Source organism: Trematomus bernacchii, unplaced genomic scaffold (assembly GCF_902827165.1).
Source record: "Trematomus bernacchii unplaced genomic scaffold, fTreBer1.1, whole genome shotgun sequence".
NCBI classification, from domain to species: Eukaryota; Metazoa; Chordata; class Actinopteri; order Perciformes; family Nototheniidae; genus Trematomus; species Trematomus bernacchii.
Genome location: NW_022988050.1, coordinates 17771759 through 17793235, shown reverse-complemented (window position 1 = coordinate 17793235; position 21477 = coordinate 17771759). Strand labels below are relative to the sequence as shown.

The following is a 21477-nucleotide window of genomic DNA, read 5'->3' as shown; positions in this document are numbered from 1 at the left end:
AGCAGTTTCCCAACAAGCACTTAAAGTTGTAGAATTCACATCACTGCCATGAGACTGTGAGAGAGAAAGGAAAATGACTGGAAGAGGGTAAAAAAGAGGCAAACAGTCAATCCTGCCTCACTTAACACCTTATCAGCTGATAATTGGCATACAGAAACCACAGAAGACTCACTCCTTCCTACACACACACACACACACACACACACACACACACACACACACCACACATTGTTTAACATGGAGGCCAGGTCAAAAATAATCTCAACAACTTTCATATTGTTAACTGAACACATTCGGGTTTAGGACTGTCAATTTATAAAAAAGTTACAAAATGACGCGATTAGACAGACCACTATAGCATATTTCACATTTGACTATAATTAAAGTTTCCAGTTGGAATGGGTTGCGAAGTCATGTTCAAAATTGCAAATGTGTGTATTGCTAATAGCATTGTGTTCAGCAAAACAAAACATTCTCTGTGTTTGAGAATCCTAAAACAGGCAGCATAAATGCTCGGGCAAACACATCGGCATGAGAAGAAATCCATCATTTCCAGAACAAACCAATGTCCACAAGTCTGTAAACAATGACAGACCTCAGGAAAAACAAAGCTGAGAAAAAGACAGAGACCAACAATGACGACCATGAAACAGAGGAAAATAAAGTGTGTTTGGGGGGGGGGGTCACAGGGGTTTAGTTATGCAACAATGTAATAACTAGACAAGTAATCTGCTGAGTCTGTCTGCGTGAGGAGGACTAAGCTCTGCTTCACTGTGGAAGTGTGTGTGTGTGTGTGTGTGTGTGTGTGTGTGTGTGTGTGTGTGTGTGTGTGTGTGTGTGTGTGTGTGTGTGTGTGTGTGTGTGTGTGTGTGTGTGTTGTGTTTGTTTCAATCATCATCATCATCATCAGGAGCAAACAACCTCAAACAAAGAAGCACTCTCAGATGCAGATGTTCACTCCTGAGAATAAAAATGTGGCACTTGCTAATTTGTGTTAGCAATATTCCCTTAGCACACAAAGTCTTTAAATGTAAAGTTATTTCCTTCGTTAATGCTCACACAATTGCATCTGTTCCTGCACTTGCTTCACAGTAGTGATGTGCCTCTTTACTGCATGCCTTTATACAGACATCCACAGATTCTCAGGAGTGTAGTGCTCACTATGATAGTCATAGTAAAACTGTTTAACAACTACTTCTGGTACTAGTTATGTGCCTTACCTATAAATAGCCAGGCCTTTGTGTGAACTTAATATCAGAGAGAGGTCTTTGTATCTAATTTCCCATTTTATAAGCATACGTAATATTATATTTTAGTAAGGAGCCTCTGATTTACTCCAGTTTTAATCTGCTATTGATAAAACTCACATCCAGAATAATGTACTGTTCATTCCCAAAACATTCAAGTTGAAACGACTTTGCAGTGTTTTAATAGCCACACTTCACACTTCCTGTTTAGATGCTTCACACTTATCCTTTGCAGTATACTTTAAGGAAATGATCCCTTTCTTCTTTCTGCAAAGGCTTTTCATGAGAAAAATCTCTAGGAAAAAGGGCTTTACGATATTTCGTAACAATATTGTGATGTCAGCAGATCACTTAAACATGTCATGCTACAACATTTTGCAGCTTGCAACACAAGGAAAGGTTTTCCTTTTCAATAACTTATCAAGTGTTCATGTACATGTCAATACAACCAACACAATATAGGATGAATATTCCTGTATCTTTTATATCGCAAAATATATTGCAGAAATTATTTTTTGCTATGTCAGTTTTTCAAGATGGTGCAGCGCAAGTAGGAAGTGGCTCAACGGCGATAACAACATTAAAGTTGCTTGGCTGAAAATAGTTAATTAAAACATTAATCTATAATAAGAATAATCATAAATTCAGGTCAGACCCTGTTGTACTGATAGCAGAGATGGAGTACTCGAGTCCTGGACTTGGACTCGCGCATTGATTGACGCGACTCGGACTTGGACTCGTGAATTCTCGCTTACGATGACTCGGACTTGGACTCGTGAATTCTCTCGCTTACGATCGGACTTGGACTCGTGAATTCTCGCTTACGATGACTTGGACTCGGACTCGTGAATGTTCCCCCCCACGATGACTCGGACTCGGACTCGGACTCGTGAATTCTCGCTTACGATGACTTGGACTCGGACTCGTGAATGTTCCCCCCCACGATGACTCGGACTCGGACTCGGACTCGTGAATTCTCGCTTACGATGACTTGGACTCGGAACTCGTGAATGTTCCCCCCCCACGATGACTCGGACTCGTACATTGACGCTCCGACTTGGACTCGGACTCGAGCAAGTTTTCTATGGAGTCTGATGTCCTCTATCCTGGCGTGTGCACCTGCGAGGCGAGTTCACGTACTGGGCCCCGCTATTCCAGTCTAAAGATGTCTAGAGACACACCCCGCATCGTGCTGTATGCTTTCACACATTCTGCTTCCACATTGGAAAAGAGCAGCGCAAAATGCTCGTTATGTGGAAAAAATATTGAAGAGAAGGCTCCGTAACATTACTCTAAGGATCGAGTTCAGACATATAGGCTGTCTTGAACCACTATCATCAGAGTAACGTGATCTAATCAATAAATAAAGATTCAGCCGCTAACACGAAAGCACATGGCTACTTAACATGCAGAATGACGTCATTTTGCATGCCTAAGTAGCCATGTGCTTTCTGGGGCTAAATCTTCATCAGTAAACCGATTTAACGGTAAAAGTTCCTTCAAAATAAGAGTCCCGATCTTATTACTATCAAATAAAAGTGCAAACGAAAACTTTACCATAGGAAAATATTGGCATACAAATATAATCACTTCTCTAAAAGGTAACTAATTTTAAATATAGTTAGACATATTATAGGTCATTTACAATAATAATAATAATAATAATATTAGTAATAAGCTTTATATTTGTATAGCACCTATTACAAAGACTTGTAGCCAAACTGGCTTCACAGCAGTTCAATAGACACATTAGTATAACATGACAGGATAAAAGCAATGTAGAGGAGCGGCTACATTACAACACATATATCCACGAAGATTAATACATGAAGACTTGTGACTCGGACTTGACTTGGACTCTTCTTAGGTGACTCGGACTTGGACTCTGACTCGAACCACAGGTAATGATGACTCGGACTCGGACTCGACTAGGACTCTCCCTTGGTGACTCAGACTTGGACTCGGACCTCAAACACAGGTAATGATGACTCGGACTCGGACTCGACTCGGACACTCCTTGGGTGACTCGGACTTGGACTCGGACTCGACTAGGACTCTCCCTTGGTGACTCGGACTTGGACTCGGACTCCACTAGGACTTCTCCCTTGGTAACTCGGACTTGGACTCGGACTCGCTAGGACTCTCCCTTGGTGACTCGGACTCGACTAGGACTCTCCCTTGGTGACTCGGACTTGGACTCGGACTCGAAGAGTGGTGACTCGAGAGTGACTTGGACTCGTGAATTGGTGACTTGACTACAACACTGACTGATAGACATAGGGCTGTGCACATGTACATTATACTGAATTGACCATATGATCTAGTACAGCACAAATAATCTAATCTGTTTTTAACAAGCATTTATTAGCAATCATCCTTTTCTGTAACTTTTGAGACTACATTATTTGAATAACAGCTTTTGTTTGAGATGTCTGCTAAGTTATTAACACTGCCTGCCATTCCAAGCTTCTTTGGGGTTCCAATTCATGATCAAACATCCTGTTTCTCTGCTGAGACCACTGTCCTGATAAACTGTAATGTTAAAGGACTTATTCTGGGTGAGATATATCACTGTATTATGACCAGTGGTAATCATACATGTGTGGCCACGAAAACTCATAAATCCCATTAACAGCAGCAGCAGAACTCGCGTGCTGCGGAGCAACGTGAAGCCAGACATTTTGTTTCAGCTTCTTCTCATTCTACACTGTGCAGCGGTCATAGAACCACATTTAAGCCAGAGGAAATATCAATTGAAGATTTTCTTTGCAATAATCAGAGTGTTACACTGCTTTTTACTGCATTTCGCCGTTGAATGTGTGTCTGTACTACATTTTGATGTTGTTGCTATGACAATAGCAGCAGTGGGGCAGTAATATGACGAATGAGTGAAAAAAAAACAGAGGAGGAGTCAGACAGAGAGAAAAACAAGCAGGAGTGTGTGTGTGTGTGTGTGTGTGTGTGTGTGTGTGTGTGTGTGTGTGTGTGTGTGTGTGTGTGTGTGTGTGTGTGTGTGTGTGTGTGTGTGTGTGTGTGTATGTGTGTGTGTGTGTGTGTGTGTGTGTGTGTGTGTGTGTGTGTGTGTGTGTGTGTGTGTGTGTGTGTGTGTGTGTGTGTGTGTGTGTGTGTGTGTGTGTGTGTGTGTGTGTGTGTGTGTGTGTGTGTGTGGTGTGTGTGTAGTTAGTGTGTGATGTGTGTGTGTGGTGTGTGTGTGTGTCATTGTGATGTGTGTGTGTGTGTGTTTGTGTGTGTGTGTGTGTGTGTGTGTGTGTGTGTGATGTGTGTGCGATGTGTGTGTGTGTGTGTGTGTGATGTGGTGTGTTGTGTGTGTGTGTGTGTGTGTGTAAGTCTTTGAACTCTTTTCTCCCGTTCGTGTGCCAGATGGTTCTGTGCACTCTGCTATTACATAATCAAAACAGTGAATCACATTTCCATGCACACTGTGGGGAAAACACACAGAGAAACACACAAACAGTCTAACACTGAAAGCCTTCAATGTGAAAACATTTCTGAACCAAATCAGCCAGGGACACACACACAATCCTGGAGCTCCAACACACTGAGTTCACACACACACACACACACACAACACACACACACACACACAACACACACACACACACACACACACACACACACACACACACACACACACACACACACACACACACACCCACAGACACACACACACACACACACACACACAGCATCATCTCACGTGTGGTGTGCTTGAGGAGAAGTGTGACACACTCATGACAACAGAAACACCACAGGAACCACACCTGCACCACACCAAAGCATGTGTGTGTGTGACAGAGCAGACTCAGCAGCACAATGGTGACACACACACACAACAAAGAGGGACCTCTCTCTGAATAGCAGTATGAGACATGTCACTGTGGTATCAGCTGCTATTTCACAATATGCAGCCCCTCATTAAGGACACTTATTCTTTGTTATTACCTGAATCCATATTCATTACTTACAAACAGCATAATAGAAATACTTTCATGTTCACTATCTGTCCCCGAAAGTCAACATATTTACAGTCCACTATCAGTTATAAATCTAGAAAACTAGGCTGTCTGAAAACTTTAGTTGGCTTTCAAATTGGGGACAATATCTCCTTTATTATGGCGTGTTAGATCAGTGGGAGGGGATTCACTGCCGGGAAGCTATTCATTGAACTGCATTCTGCAGCATTTCTGTACATATAACATCACATTACATGTATTTTCAGTTTGCTGCAGTTTTTTTACTTATTTTTTTCAAACATACTTGGAGATGTTCACATAACTGACCGGTTTACTCTTAGCTGCGGTTTCATTCATAGCAACTTACATACACTTCAAATAGCCATGCCTAAGAGAGCAATTTAAACAAATAAACTATCTTATGAATGTTTTTTGACAAAATGAATTTAGTATCATTCATTATCGCTTTTAACATCCCAAAAACATAAAATAAATGTCCATCTTTTGCCCTTTCATAATATGGAATGTGGTGGTGGACGGTGTGTGAATGAGGCTGTGCACAAGGAGGTTAAGGATTGACCAGTCAGCATCACAGTCTGAAACACTAATGAACTAAAGAGCAGTTCTTACAGTCCAGGAATGTGTCACTAAACAACATTATTCATAATAAAGAGTTTGTGTCAATAATCCAAACAATGCCCTTCACAACGAAGATGAAACATGAACAGAAACAGCTCGAGACAGAACAGCTGCTGCACACCACACAGCTGACACTCAGTGACCTCTAGACCAATGAAAGACCACACATTTATGTGACATCACAAAGTGGGGTCAGAGAAGAAATGCTGTATATAGATGAAGAGGAGTGTGGTCATATGGCACTTTGTATCATTGTGTCCAGCCTATAAATAGAAGCAGAGGTCTTACCAGGGCAGGCCACTGTATGTGTTTGGCCTTGGGTCCCTGCAGGCCCCCTGCTCCGCTTCCTGTTCCCTCCTTCCTCTTGGCCCAGACCAGCTGGTGCTCCAGTAGAAACAGCTGGAAATCCTCATAGACCTTCACCCACTCTCTCTTCTCCCACTCCTGGTCATCAAACTCCACATAAACCTGCAGAGCAACACAAACACAGCTGTCATTTAACACATCACATACGGCTTGAAGGGAATATAACAATAACAATAAGAAGAATAGCATATTTACATGTACATAAGCAACACATCTAAAACACATATTTGTAAACCTTGTTGTGTTTCATGTCAATCTAAAATTCATTTCATAAAATGATGTGCACATTGCAATTTCTCATCATTACAAGTGCAAATGATGTCCCTGTAGCAACACCTTTCTTTAAAAGATCCCCCATCATTTTATAAAACCGGAGAGTAGGAGGAGAAGAAGAAGAAGATGATTTAGGAGAATTCATTCAGAAGTATTCACACATAATGTACAGAAAAAGTTTGAGTACATACAGAATAGTACAGAAGAGTAAATCACAAGCATTTTTTATATTATATATTTCATATTATTTGATCATATGAAAAACAGTTTGATCACAGTTGACAATAATGTACTTGTGTTGCATTGCTGAGAATCACTGGATATATCTGCCAGTAACCAACTTTTGGTGTGTGTGTGTGTGTGTGTGTGTGTGTGTGTGTGTGTGTGTGTGTGTGTGTGTGTGTGTGTGTGTGTGTGTGTGTGTGTGTGTGTGTGTGTGTGTGTGTGTGTTGTGTGTGTGTGTGTGTGTGATTTACATGTTTTCATCCCCTCATCTCATCTTTACTCCCTCCTCTGTTTTTCCCGTTCCTCCTCCTATATATCCCAGCCCCTCCCCCCTCTCTTCCCTCCATAGGCAGGGAGAGATCAACGGGTGCATCTCTCCTCACTCAGCCTCCCACCCTCCCCCTCTCCCATAATGCACTACTGCAGTGAACTGAGTGATCATTCCCTGCCTGCATGCACAGCTCCTTCAGTCTTCCTCCTTTGTTTAGTGTTCCTGCGCTGCTGTGTGTAGTGCCATCATTACATCTGTCTGTTATGACCTCCATCTATCCTCCTGCCTCTACACCTCCACCTCCACTGATCTCTGTGCATTTCCTTTGTATGAGCAGCAGTCATTCCAGGACACTGCTCCCCCTGCTCACCTGATCTAATCTGTCCCATGCTCCACCGTCCTCCCTCCGTCCATCCTCTCATCTCTAATTCATTCCAGACAACAAAGGTGACCCTCTATCTGTCATTGCCTCTACCTTTGCCTCCCTGCAGCCATCCACATTTGTCATTATTCTTTTTAATTAACAGCTTTTTCTGTCAACGTAATGACATTTGGGGACACTAGTGATTCTTTTCATTCTTGTTTTACCATGTATTTGTTGACACTTTTTGATATCGTTTTTAATCTTTTAGTCCCTAGATTGTCAAATACAAATGCCCAATAGCCCCTCCAAAGCTGAGGTGACTTTAAAGGTGTGCTGTAGAAAACATCAAACATATTCAATACTAATGAAACAAAGAAAGAAAGGGGGCCACACAGTTGTTGATTTATTTCCCTTTAAAGACCAACTGATTATTCAACTATGTGTTTCAAAACCAATGTCAGTCCACTAATGAATGATTATACACGTGAACTGATCAACTATGTGGACTGCCTGAAATTATTTTTGACAATATTTAAAGTAAAACTAAGACGATAATAGAACAAGTGATTCTTAACAGGAACAGATCTGGTTCCTAGAATTGTAATATTTTAACACAAAAAAAAAACCTTACCAAAAGAAACCAGAAAAGAAAAAAGGAATGATATCTGGAGAAATATAAGTTGAGCTGCTGATCATGCAGCACAGTCCCTCTCAGTGAGAGGGAAACACTCAACAGAGAGAGGAATGTTTGCACTACCTATTATAGTGAAACATTTGTTATACTTCATACTATCTTAGTATTAAGTATTATTGCTGAAATGGGCAAGTTTAAGGAAAGGTGCCCCTGCCATACTCGTGTGTTAGTTATTATAAACTGAACACTTATTACTGCCACAGATAAACAGAAAGCTCATAAATAGACACCGGTGTATCTGCACATTTGCATGTAATGCCTGCCTGTCTGTCAGTGGGGGCCATTACAACTCAATTGGACACTGACTGTTCCCCGCTGGCCCAGGGCCAATAAGAGGCCATGTAGGGACAGGGAATTACAGGGCTGCACACAGTGAACCAGCGCTGAAAAAAGAAGATAAACAACTAACACAGAACTATTACAGCAGCCGGTCTATCTGCACGATCTGCTGATGTCACTCTGTCAGGCACAAGAGGACAGACGCTGACAGCAAGAGTGAGACATTCCTGTTAAACCTGTTCTGTCAATCACTTTGTGTGTGTGTGTGTGTGTGTGTGTGTGTGTGTGTGTGTGTGTGTGTGTGTGTGTGTGTGTGTGTGTGTGTGTGTGTGTGTGTGTGTGTGTGTGTGGTGTACTGGAGGAGCAGCAGCTGTATGACAAGTCGTGATCCTTTAAAGCCATCAGTGCACAAACCCCCGCCTGAGTGATGTGCTGTGGATCTCTGATGGGTGAACACAGCACCACATACGCACTTTGAATACATCACTCTGTGCTTCTCTGCCTTGGTTTCTGCTGAAGACTAAAGCAATGTGTCATTACACTAATGAATGATTAGAAACGTGCACTGATAAACTATGTGGACTGTCTGAAATGATTTCACAACACAGACTAAAGCATCTGTACAGATTGTCATGTATTGCTCTGCATATACATTAAGTAAACATCCATGATGAATTGAAAGACCATCCCTATAAACTCTATATATCATAGACCGTATATGTAGAGTTCTATATCTGTCCACCAGAGTGAGACCCATCTGCATGCACAGATTTCTATCAGCAATCACTTTAATAACCTGAACACGTCCAGAGCGAGGATGAAACTGTAGTCTGCACACACACGCACACACACGCACGCACACACACACACACACACACACACACACACACACACACAATACATCTAGTACACCGAGTATTCAGTATTCGGAAAAAAACATACACGTGATAGGAGTGGGAAAACTCTGTTGCTATAGTAACGGGAGGCAGCAGTGAGCATTGGCCATGGACACACATACACACTGGTACACACAGACATACACACGGCTGTGCATCAGTGGGCTTCTATCAGCCACAGTGGGGAGCAGAAAGAAGAGACAGAGAGAACAAAGGAGAGCAGGTGCCACACTTGAAACAGTGTACAGCATGTGATATTATCCACAGCAGCTATCACTATCACCACAGGCTGTGTGTCACTCCTGAGGCCTGCTCACAGATGCCATAGGACACTGACCTAGAGAACCAGGAGAACCAGGAGAACCACTGCTGACCATTACGGCTGCACGATTTCATCAATTGCGATCAAGATATTGGCTTCCCAAAATTCTTAGCGCATGTTTCAAACATGAATGACTCATCACTGAATATGAACTTAAGCACTTTCTAAAGTAACAGCCAGACAAATATTGCAATATTAGTTTGTTTCCAATATTATGGAGACCTAATTTGTTAACTAACAGGAATGTAGCTCAAAATGAGTAAAATGATTGTGAACTGAATATTCATAAAAAATAACGGTGATTATCATTTTGGTGTTAGTCGCGAATACTTATTGACCATAGACCCTCTTCCAAACTATGCAGATGGTCAGTGTGAATGTGTGTGCGTGTGCGTGTGCGTGTGTGTGTGTGCGTGTGCGTGCGTGTGTGTGTGTTGTTGTTCAGCAAAGGGTCAGCAGCATCAATGCTATTAGTTTGACTGCCATCATAGAGTCAGTGTGTCCAGTAAGGCTGAAACAATCAATGAATAACTAACAAGAGCTGCATCCAAGCTTTCTTTAGTTCGGAAACACACACAGTCATAGAACTGATATATACATTTACTATCGTCATTTAATAAAGCAAAAGTATTTTCTTTTAGATTATTATTATTGATTGCAATAATTGGTATGAGTTTATTTGTTTCCACTTTAAAATATAATAAACTACAGTTGACATATAGTGTCATACAGTATATTCATTGTACTTAGTTTTTTTATGTTTCTTCTCTATATTTTTATTTGGTGTAAATACTTGTTTTTACTCTTTTTTAATGATAAATAGTTGCTGTTTGTTATATTTTCTTTTTATAATAAGTATATGTTTGAATTATTTTCCTATGTTTTCCTATGTTTTTTATGTTTGCACCACCATACACCAAAGCAAAATGGTTGTATGTTTGAACGTACCGGCAATAAACTCAATTCAGATTCTGATCACACTCATAAGAGATAGCTGCAGTTTGCACAGCTAAAGGTCGAAGAACAGCTGATGGACGGCCAGAGGAGTGAGGAGACATCAGTGAGGAGGCTCTGCAGTGTGTGTGTGTGTGTGTGTGTGTGTGTGTGTGTGTGTGTGTGTGTGTGTGTGTGTGTGTGTGTGTGTGTGTGTGTGTGTGTGTGTGTGTGTGTGTGTGTGTGTGTGTGTGTGTGTGTGTGTGTGTGTGTGATGCATCTCTATGATTGTTTTTGGTGTACAGTACAGGAATGTATAAATGTGAATGTGTGTTTCGCGGTGCAGCCGTGTATAATCTGCCCATCACTAACTGCTGCAGCGCTGCTCTCTGGTTGGCTGAACTGGAAGCTGCTGGCAGCCAATGAGCAGGGGGCATGAACGCTAACCACCAATGCAGATAGAGCAGCGAATCTGCCTTTTTAAATAGTGCGCCAGAGAAAGAGAACATGCATACTGATAGAGAACATATAGAGCACAGAGCAGGACCAGTTGTTCTGTGACTGTCTGACCTTGAGGGAAATCAGAGATAACAATAATGTGAAGACACGGACAAAACAAGTATTCATTGTACTACTAATATCTGTGTCTTTACTTTCATTTTTCAGGAATGAAGTTCTGTGTGTGTCCGGATCTGTCCATCAGTCCCTCAGCCTCGGCCTTGCACTGCTGTAAATCATGTGCACACACACTAACACACACACAGTAAGCTCTATCCTGCTCTAAGCTCTAATCTGATTTATTGAGCTTGACTGCACAGAAAACATGTAGACTAGCCAGGCTAAAAAGACTCCTCTATCCCTTTCACACACAGAAACACACACACACACAAAATGTCAACGAGTGGAGATATTTGAACCCAAGCCTTTCCCGCACTATTTTCAGAAACAGGCTGCTGTGCTGCAGAATATGTTACATCAGAGTCTCTGCAGACTCCTAATGTGAAGGGCCTGTGCATTTGCCATGAAAGGGATTCTTGTCCATGCTCAGGGCCTTATACTGATAGTGAATAGAATGTTGCTTTGCTTGGACAGTCAAAAGAAATGAATATACTAAAGGAACACATCTGGCCAACTTAAGCAGTACACTAAAGCAGAAGACGTTTTCCTGAACCCAATATACAACTGAGTGTGTCTATATATTCATTTTGGTTGGGTAAATCCCCACATTTCTGCTATCAGCCCTGTTTTTATTTTTAATAATAGATACTGCAACTCGATGAGGAGTATGTTTTGAAGGGCAGGACTTAACATGAAAGAAATATATTAGGTTCAAATGAATCAATATGTATTCCTTTCAAAAAAACATATAATAGTACTTATTGGTTTAACAGCAGTAAAAGGAATAAAACAGCAACATATAAGCATAACTCAAGCCTACTTAGATATTACATGTCACTTGTTAGACGCTTTTATCCAAAGCGACTTACATACTCAATACTGTGGACAATCCACACAGGAGCAATTTGGGGTGAAGTGTCTCAGGGACACAACGACATGCTGACTGCAGAGGGGTTTGAACCTGTGACCCCCTGATCCCAACACCAAGGCTCTATCCACTGCACCACATGCCTACTTCATTGATGTAGCAGATTTGTACATAGTTTCAGGAGCATACATATTTCCCTGATTATTGGCTGATGTCACTGTTGGATGGGGGTTACACACAACCAATCATTTGAACCATGTGACGTGTCCTGCCTCCATAACCCCCAGGAGAGAGCACACTAATAACAGAGAGCCTGTGTTACAAACCGGAGGACTGGAGCTTGTTTACCAGTCAGGAAAAGCCATTTGTTGTATTATGGGGAATGTATTAGCATGTGTTTTACAGCTTGATCCATGAAAGGGAAAATAAGTCAAGAAATCTTGCCCACTGCTTTGACTGTTCTTTTTAAACCTGTGGGGCATGTAAGCAATAACCCAAGTGTACTTATTACAAAAATACCAAATGTGTGAATGCCATCATAGTTTTGATTCCAGATGACTTTCCTCCTGCCTTAAACTGCATATACAGAAGTGGAACAGCAAAAGGTCCACTGTGTATCATTTGGTTTGTATACATCAACAAGTCCTGAGTACCTGAGTGGCATGTGAGATCTACTCCCTGAGCCTCTACTAACACATCAAGGGAGAACATCTAGCAGGAGCCTGGAAACAAGTCATGTGGATTTGTCAAAAGCAGACACACTGAGAAGAGGAAAAGAAAAAGAGAAGGAGAGGGGATAATAAGAAGATGACTGAAGACAATAAGCACCGAGAACTCATTATGTCATGAGAGATAAATAACGTTGAGAATGGAATAGATGAGGGATAAAATGTCTAATTCAAAAGTGAAAAAGGAGTGAAAAATAAGAAACTTAAGAAGATATGAAAAGAAAAAACGTTAAGAAGGAAAGTGGTATGTGCAGGTTGTAAACGGACACAAGACGACAAGAACATCCAGGACAAAAGGAAGGAAATGAAACAAGAAGACCATTTCATCATTATATGAAACAGCTTGAAAAAAGGGAGAGAAAAAAGCAAAGAAGATCAATGTGATTTGTGTGCAATGAATGAATCAGGTTGATCTGAATAGCAATAGAGACAGAGAAGATGAATGGCGTCGGAGAGGACACAGATGGAGAGACAAGGAAGAGAGGAGAGGAAAATGAAAATGATGTAGAGGAAAACATGGCCAGTGACGGCACAAAGGAGAAGAGATGATGACACAGAACTAAAGGACATGAAAGGAGGAGAGGGGTATCTGCAAGAACAAAGAGGTCATAGATAGGAGCGTTATCTGTACGCAGTGATGGAGAAGAACATGTTAAGTACAACTAAAGGCAATAAGGACTAGAGCACTTGCAATCATTATTATAAGCCATAATATTATTATGTGCAAAACGTCATTCTTATAATATCTGAAACCTTGGGTATGTCACTTTTGCTGTAACGCTGTAAGTGTCCCTGCTGTGGGTCTAATAAAGGAATTCTGATTTTGACTCCGATTAGATTCTTGAGTTATGGACAAAATCCTGTTTTGTGAGGTCATAGTGACCTTGTCCTTGACCGTTCAAACCTTATATGTCTTTCCTTGAGTCTTTGTGGATGTGCCAAATATGAAGACATTCCCTCAAGGTGTTGCTGCGATATCACGTCTACGAGATTGGGACGGATGGACCGACGGACAAACCACAAACACAGCTCAGCCTCGTCTGTCTCCGGCGAGTGGCACAGAGAGAGGAGGACGAGAGGAACACAAAGAGAAGAGAGGCTGCCTGGAGACTGAGCGGCACGCAGGTTGACAACGGCGTAACCAAGGCTCCCTGTTCCTGACAACGGAGCAAATGATGCTGCTGCTGCTTTCTACTGCTACAGAATATCAATCAGCAGAAGACAGAGAGAGGGAGGGCGAGAGACACAGACTTTGATAGAGAGATGGTCCCCAAGAGGGACGTTAATATATAAAGCAGCTTCTGAGGCGCTGGCTGGCTCCCCTTCAATTATCAACAAGCAAGACGCAGTCAGACAGAGGGAGAACTCCTGCTTTGGGCAAAGACACGTTTAATGTCTCCAAATACAAATCATAGTGTGTGTCTATGTGTGTGTTTGTACACGTAAGGTTTCTACTGAAATTGCTAAGTAGCTTCAATGAGAATACATGCAGATGACTAAGGACACAAGGAGATGCAGAGAGAAAGAATGATGGCAATCTTGGAATCTAGGATATTTATAAATGATGAGATTGAAAATAATTGGGCCATAGCTGTGGATGGTTCCTACATCCAGCCTCATTTGTTGGTACCTTTTCTGCATGTAATTGGCTCAGCAGACTCACGTTTCAGCTGTTCTCTTATTTTAGTGACAGCTTCATTCCTTTGAGCTCTTTAACTGTTACCTCACCTGTTTTCAGCACTTCATACAGACTGGCTATTCCACACTGTGCTAAATATGCATATCAAATGTATTCAACACATCAACATCGACTGACAGTTCCACCACTTTCAACTGCTGCTCTTCAGCTGATCATTGGACTGCTCTCAGTGCATGCATAGGACTGTCAATGCAACTGCTTCCATGCAAACACAACTATCTATGGCTTTCACTTCAACTGAAAACTTTAAAAAATATAAACTGACTATTCAACTTTGCACCTTAAAAGCACACACACTTGTTTCACCAAAGAAAAGCCTTTCTTGGTTCAAAGTTGTTATATCTAATGTTCTGTCAGCCAGTTGCGTAATATCATAACCAAACCCCCCCACTTCCCTATAATATACTTCCCCATGTATTCAGGATTTCTTCAAACTAAAACTACCATTACAAGGAAATGAAAAAAACTCCAGCATGTCACATTTCCATACAACACATTAGCGGAATCATTTCTTTCCTCTATCCTATACTTCATTCTAGGGCTGCTCAATTAATCGTATTTTAATCGCGATTACGATTATGGCTTGCAACGATTACGAAAACAACGTAATCGAAATAAAACGATTATTTTTTTATTATTATTATTACTTTTTTTTGGTTTTTCAGTTGAATTATACTTCAAGTTCAGGGTAATCAACTGTTAAAAAGAAACTGTTCAAATATTTTTTCTCCAATAAATTGATGTTTTCAAAGTAAATCGTTTTTAATAATCGTGATATCAATTATTGATGCAAATAATCGAGATTATGATTTTTGCCATAATCGAGCAGCCCTACTTCATTCTGCTACACATTCATTCAAATGTAATGTTTAGAGTTGCTAATGTCCCACCATCAACATATAACGATGAAAAACACTGAGAGGATCAAAGTATCAGCCAGGAGTCAAAGAACACATTAGAAATGTTGATCTAACAAACACAACAGGACAAGAACATATTCCTGTTCATGTTACAGAGGATCTATTATGCTTTTGGGGGGTTTTCCTTTTCCAATGCATGTAAAGGCTCTGCAAAGGCTAACATCCCTGTGTTCCCTCAGGCTCTGGTTTCAGACAGAGGGTGAAAAGAGGTGCTGCAGCACAGGCAGTGTGAGAAAAATACAGAGCTTTTTGAACATTAAAGCATGGAGACATGTCCCAGTAAAGACACAAACCACAAATATGAAACTGAGAGTGAGCATAACGTAATCTTTAAATCACCAAACTAATACAATTCCCTCAATGCTTGAAATGTAACAGGTGAAAGCTCCATCACAGCAGAGAACCAGAGTGAGAGAAGAGGGGCTCTGTTGTGGAGCTCCACTGGGGCGGACGTAATGTGGAGGAGAGAGAGAGAATAAGAGAGCAGATGAGCTGAAGTAATAGCCAATGACAGCATGAAGAGACATCCCCTTCTACAAGGTCATCTCTCCCTCTCTCTCTCTCTCTCTGTCAGGCCCACATGGGAACCAGAGCAGACACAAGATAGCAGGCGCGATAGAGAGTCTACAGACAGCACAGACAGCAGCACAGAGAATGCTTATGTGTAAGTAGGTAAAGAAGGAAAGAGAAAAGTTGGCAGACAGAAAGAGAGATAAACAGAGGAAAGGAACGAGAGCCAGGGAGAGAGAGAGGCAAAGTAAACAGCCTTGAGCGGATTGATGTGACCCAGCTTCCCCGCTCCTTTCTTCCTCCTTCATCTCCTCCATACCAAGGATGTGTGGGCCCGGGAGAGAGGAGGGGGGAAAGGCACATCCAAAAATAGCACTGTGTTGTAGACGCAATACAAAAAAAGACTAAGTCAAACACTTCCTTCTGAACCGCTGCTTTCCGCCTGAATGGCTTCATCTTTAATGCACTTCCACTTCTTCTTAAGGTCTCCTTTGAATCCGTACTGCAGTCTGCCCAATGCAGATCCTTTTACCACTGAGTTCATTTACTCACTGTACTTAAGGAGAACATGAAGGTACTTGTTACCTTACTTGCATATTTTCAAAAGATACTACTCTCACTACAACGCAAATGTTGTACTTTTTACTTTTATTTTACATATATAGTTACTAGTTACTTTGCTCAGTTAGATTAGTAATACAAAATATAAAACAACACATACATTATCATATAATATTATAGGTTAAGTTACCCAGCAGTATATACATTCATTCAGATGAACCTCACCTGTACCAAGTGCAACACTGAAGTTACCACATTATTTCATCAATATTTATAACACATATTTAAAATTATTTCTGCACAACAAGTATACTTGTACTTTTGGTGCTTAAAGTATATTTGGATGCATTTGAATAGAGTACCTTTACTTGTAAGTGAGTTTAGAGTAGACTGTATTGCTATTTATACTTAAATGTACTTCTTTCCACCTATGCATTTTTCTCTCACACACTTAGATACAGACGTGCTGTCCTCTGTGTTGCTGTTTGAAGAATAATAGGCTCTTTCAGTGATCTCAGCACTAATACCATTGGATCCTACAGAAGATGTATGTCCACACGTATGAAATTCAATCAAATCTTACAAAGGTAACCGAACACTATCATTTTTTAACAGAATTTAAGGGAATATTTCTTGTGTATTATTATTCCACAATAGGTTAGTGTAAGTGAAGGAACATGCAATCCAACATAGTGGACAACAATGGAGCTCAATGGCTGTGAGACAATAAAATGAAGGTTGGTTCGGCTCTGCACATGGGTTTTGTTGACGGTAAGTTAAATATATTATATCACAGGCCCTATAATTAGCAAAGACCTTTTTAAAGAACAAAGAATAAAGGTTATGGAGAGCAGCCTGCAGTCTTTCCACTGACTTACAGACTTAGACTGCAGACCGATCCAATTTGTTTCACGGGTCCAGCCGTCTGTCCATCATTTGTAAGTCCGATCAGTTTGTTTTTAGACAATATATACCAGGTGATCAGCTCTGTCTGCTATAGAAACTAAAGAGTGAAACATCACTAACAGTGGCTTTGACACTGCTCTGGATGGAACATTACTTTTGTTTGTTGTGTTGTCGGTGAGGTACACATTTTTTGTTTTCATTTACAGTAGCAATAGACTGTTCTTAGTTATTGCAAATCAGATTTCAGAACAGCGACCTGATAACCCCTTCTCATCACTTTAGATATTCTACAGCAGAAACGTTTGATTCATCAGACATCAAATGAATTCATGTTTCTGATCATCCATCAATATGTGTCATGACATCTGTGCTTGTCCTTCCTCTTTTAGAAAACTGCAAATCAAATGTCCTTGTTTCTAAAAAAAACATAACAATCTAGGAGCTCAAGATGAGCATTCATTGAAGATTTCTGAATTGATATGAGGTGCCAGTTAGAACAGCATCAGTCAGATTGGAATCTAAACAAACGACATTTAATCATGTTGCAGTGATGATTCAATCCCTTTAAAGAGCCTGTATCAACTCTTGGGTCAAATATGAATACAGTAGAGATTACAGCAGCCGACATCTCATAGAAACCAAAAGAGACAAAGTGTTGAATATTCAGCAGAAGGCGAGCAAGGACACAAAGTTGAGAAAAAATAAACATGCATACTTTTTATTTCTCTGTCACTCTCCACTCTTCCCTTCCTCCCTGCTTTCTCACTCCATCCCTCCTGATAATACCGCTCTAATAATAGCTGAGTTGCATCGAGACAATCGTTTGGTGGAATCTAGGGCAGCCTCTGCAGAGGCAGTATGGGAAAATCCCTCCTGTCTTCTCAAGCCTGCACGCCTGCCTGCGGACTGAGCACGCACGGTTTAGCATTCAATCCGTCCTGCGCAGGGAGAAGAACCGACAGAGGACTCATTCTCAGAGTGAGTACTGCTGGAAGTGAGTCTTATTACAGACTCTCTAATGGCGCATTTCCACTACAGCGCGGTTTAAGCGTGCCGTGCTGAGCCGTGCGGGGCCCGTTTTTGGTTGCGTTTCCACTTAGCGTAGTACCGGCGAGCGGGTACTATTTCACAGTTTTTCTGGCCCCATAAAATCGTGGTTCTTTCCGGGCCAACAACCAGGCTGAGTCGGGCTGAGTTTGCTAAACTAGAGAGAGAATCGCTGGCAAGGGGGCTACAACTACAACAAGATGAACATATTTGACCGTGATTTAATTGTAATACACGTTTCAAAATGATGCCGAAGTAACAACATACTGATACCGGTAGGGATGGGTATCGTTAAGGTTTTAACGGTACTACTACTTTTATCGATACCGCTTATCGGTCCGGTCTTTTAACGGTACTCTTATCGGTTCTTTTGGAGAGAAAAATGAGGTAAACTAACTATATGTTGTATGTCAGGGACTACGGATGGAAATTAGCTCAAAGCTAAAATCCGGCATATTTACACTTGAAGCATTATTTGTCTAAAGTGTTCATTAATGTGCATTGTCCCTATTCAAATAAACAATTAAATGAAAATTAACAAATTGTGAACAAAACTAACATTGCTTTTTATTTAAATGAAATACATAATATTTCACATCAACAGAAACAACAACGTTTTAACAAATCATATTAAATAATCTGATGACAGAACTGTGAACAGAATGGCTGAAACTTTAACAAACTAAATAACTCAGTTCCCTCTAATCATTAACCCATGTTTGAATCATTGAGTTAGCTCCGTGTGTTGCTGCTAGCATACATAACACCTGACGTGGAAACGTTACTCGTGGATGGGGCTACAGAGCTACTAGAGAGACAGTCGAACCCGGTGCATTTCTCCGTCTGAACGTGGTGCACTTTTGCAAGATGTTTAGACAAATTGCTCGTGTTACCGCCCTGACATTCTAAACTCTTATTGCACTTTAGGCAACAAGCGAGACGGGTAAAGTTTAACCACACCTCGGAGCGCGTTCTCTCCGCCATCTCCTCCGTGTGTGTGTGTTGCTGCATGTAGCAGCTGCGTGTGTGTAAACTGCCCCGCCCCCTCGCACACAGGCGGGGGAGAGAGATCTCTCGTCTGGATTGGAGAGATCGAAAATACAAAAAATGACGCATTTTGCAGTCTTTTTGCATATTAGAAACGGAGTTGGCGACACTAAAACTGCAATATAATGTTTGTGTAGCAATAATACACATGACATATTTTTTAGATGTCTCCAGTACCGATAAAAAGACCGATAACGTCGGAGCTTAACGGTACCACGGTCTTTAATAATTCAGCCCCGGGGCCCGTTTAATACCGGGGCTCGGTACCCATCCCTAGATACCGGTTAGTAAAAACCATGAATTAATGCTTTGACAAGTCTGCAGACAGACGGCAGGTGAAAAACTTTTAAAATGCGTGTTGTCTAAATGGAGATTGGCTAAGCTAACGCAGTATATGCTCCGACCGTCCACACTCACAACAACGGTCTATACAGACATAAATAAACCAGCGACTGTACTCGCCATGACACAGACAGTCTGTGGTTTGTACTTGTTTAACTTTTGTCTAGTTTCTGAACAGATATGAGGAGCTGTGAGCTCTGAGTGCTAACAGCTAACGGCTGATGTTGTTTTTCTGTGGTTCGCATTGAAGATGACGTCACGGCTCCGTCTACACTGCGTTACTATAGTTACTGCCCCAGCTACTAAACTGTAATGGAAACGCAGCATAAAGTGAGCCCGTCCTAACCAGGCCTAACTATACCGTACTAAGCCGAGTGAGGCCCTGCAATGGAAATGCGCCATATTATGCTATCTGTCAATAGAAGTTTCTAGAGGAAATCTGCAGCAACCTTGTGTTGGTATGTATTTGTCCCTAAGAGGCCTAAGTCCTTCAGCATTATGAACCAAATAGTTAGTGTTGAATTAGCCTCATAGAGCTATACATCTTAGTACATGGAAAACATGAACTCTTATGCACAAGTCCGTCTCCTAAAGTTTGAGCTCTATATGCCAAACTCAAACAAGAAACAAGAGCCAGCAATGTCATTTCCATCTCTTGTTTGGTAAGGTTAGGATTTCCCTGTAATGGATGCCACAAAATCAAATATTTTAAACCATTTGTGACGGCGACAACAGCTGAATAAATCCCTTACAGTGCTTGAGCCGGACTATAGTAGTGCAGGAATTAATCCTTAACTTGAAAAAGAGTTAGCATCTTTTTGTTCTACAGCACAAGCTTACACAGCGCTAACGTTTGCTAACAAGAGACAAGTGAGACTACTAAATGTCATCACACCGAACATTAGCCGTCTTTAGCTTAGCGGAAGTCATGTGACTGTTCATTTATAGCATCACGTTACCATTTTTCACACTACTAATATTATAAGCAGTGTTTATATGTGGAGCTTTTTTCTGCTGCACAAAATATGTATCATAAAAACGTTGTTTACCCGAGATCTAATTGAAAAAATCCCATTGGCTCTTGTCGAGGGAGCCTTTGCGATGCTAATTTCCGGGTTGGCCTACAAAAGTATACGTCAAAGAAAAGACAGAGCACTGGAGAGCCACCTTAACGTGTGCTGTTACATTCATTATTACATTTATAGCATGCCTAAAAGACCTTCCCTCTCTCATATTTTTAATTGTTTTGTAGGTTACATCATGTCTGGAGGCCAAACTTCAACTGTTATCAGCTGGGAAGTGATAGTTGTGAAACAGTTGGGCTGACAGTGACGTCATAGTGGGGGAAAGTAAATACGTTTGCTGAACATAAACAATGTAAATACAAGTGTACTTAAATCAATTAACAGCCAAGTTACCAGACTTGTTAGCACTACTACGGTCTGATCATCTCAATATTGATATGGAAGATGTTGATTTGGAACAGGGACGAACACACACACAAACACAAACACACACACACAAATCATAAATCAGATTACCATCACGTGAATACTCTGTGGTGTTGTGTCAGACTAACAGAGGGAACAGAGCAGGGCTACTGATTCATGTGACTCCACCAAGACTTCACTCAACTGTGTGTGTGTGCGTGTGCGTGTGCGTGTGTGTGTGTGTGTGTGCGTGCGTGCGTGCGTGCGAAGTTTGGAAGTTTCTAAGAGAGAGAGAGAGAGAGAGAGAAAGAGAGAGAG

The 21477-nt window shown here is 41.2% G+C and overlaps 1 protein-coding gene across 1 annotated transcript in view; it reads right to left on the bottom strand.

Annotated features, from left to right (window-relative positions):
• The window catches only part of jmjd1cb (jumonji domain containing 1Cb), a 123550-nt gene that overhangs the window by 71101 nt on the left and 30972 nt on the right, over window positions 1-21477 (bottom strand). The window contains exon 2 of the mRNA XM_034119169.1: window positions 6149-6328. Within this exon, the coding sequence (XP_033975060.1) occupies window positions 6149-6328 (180 nt within the window). The remainder of the gene's footprint in view (window positions 1-6148; window positions 6329-21477) is intronic.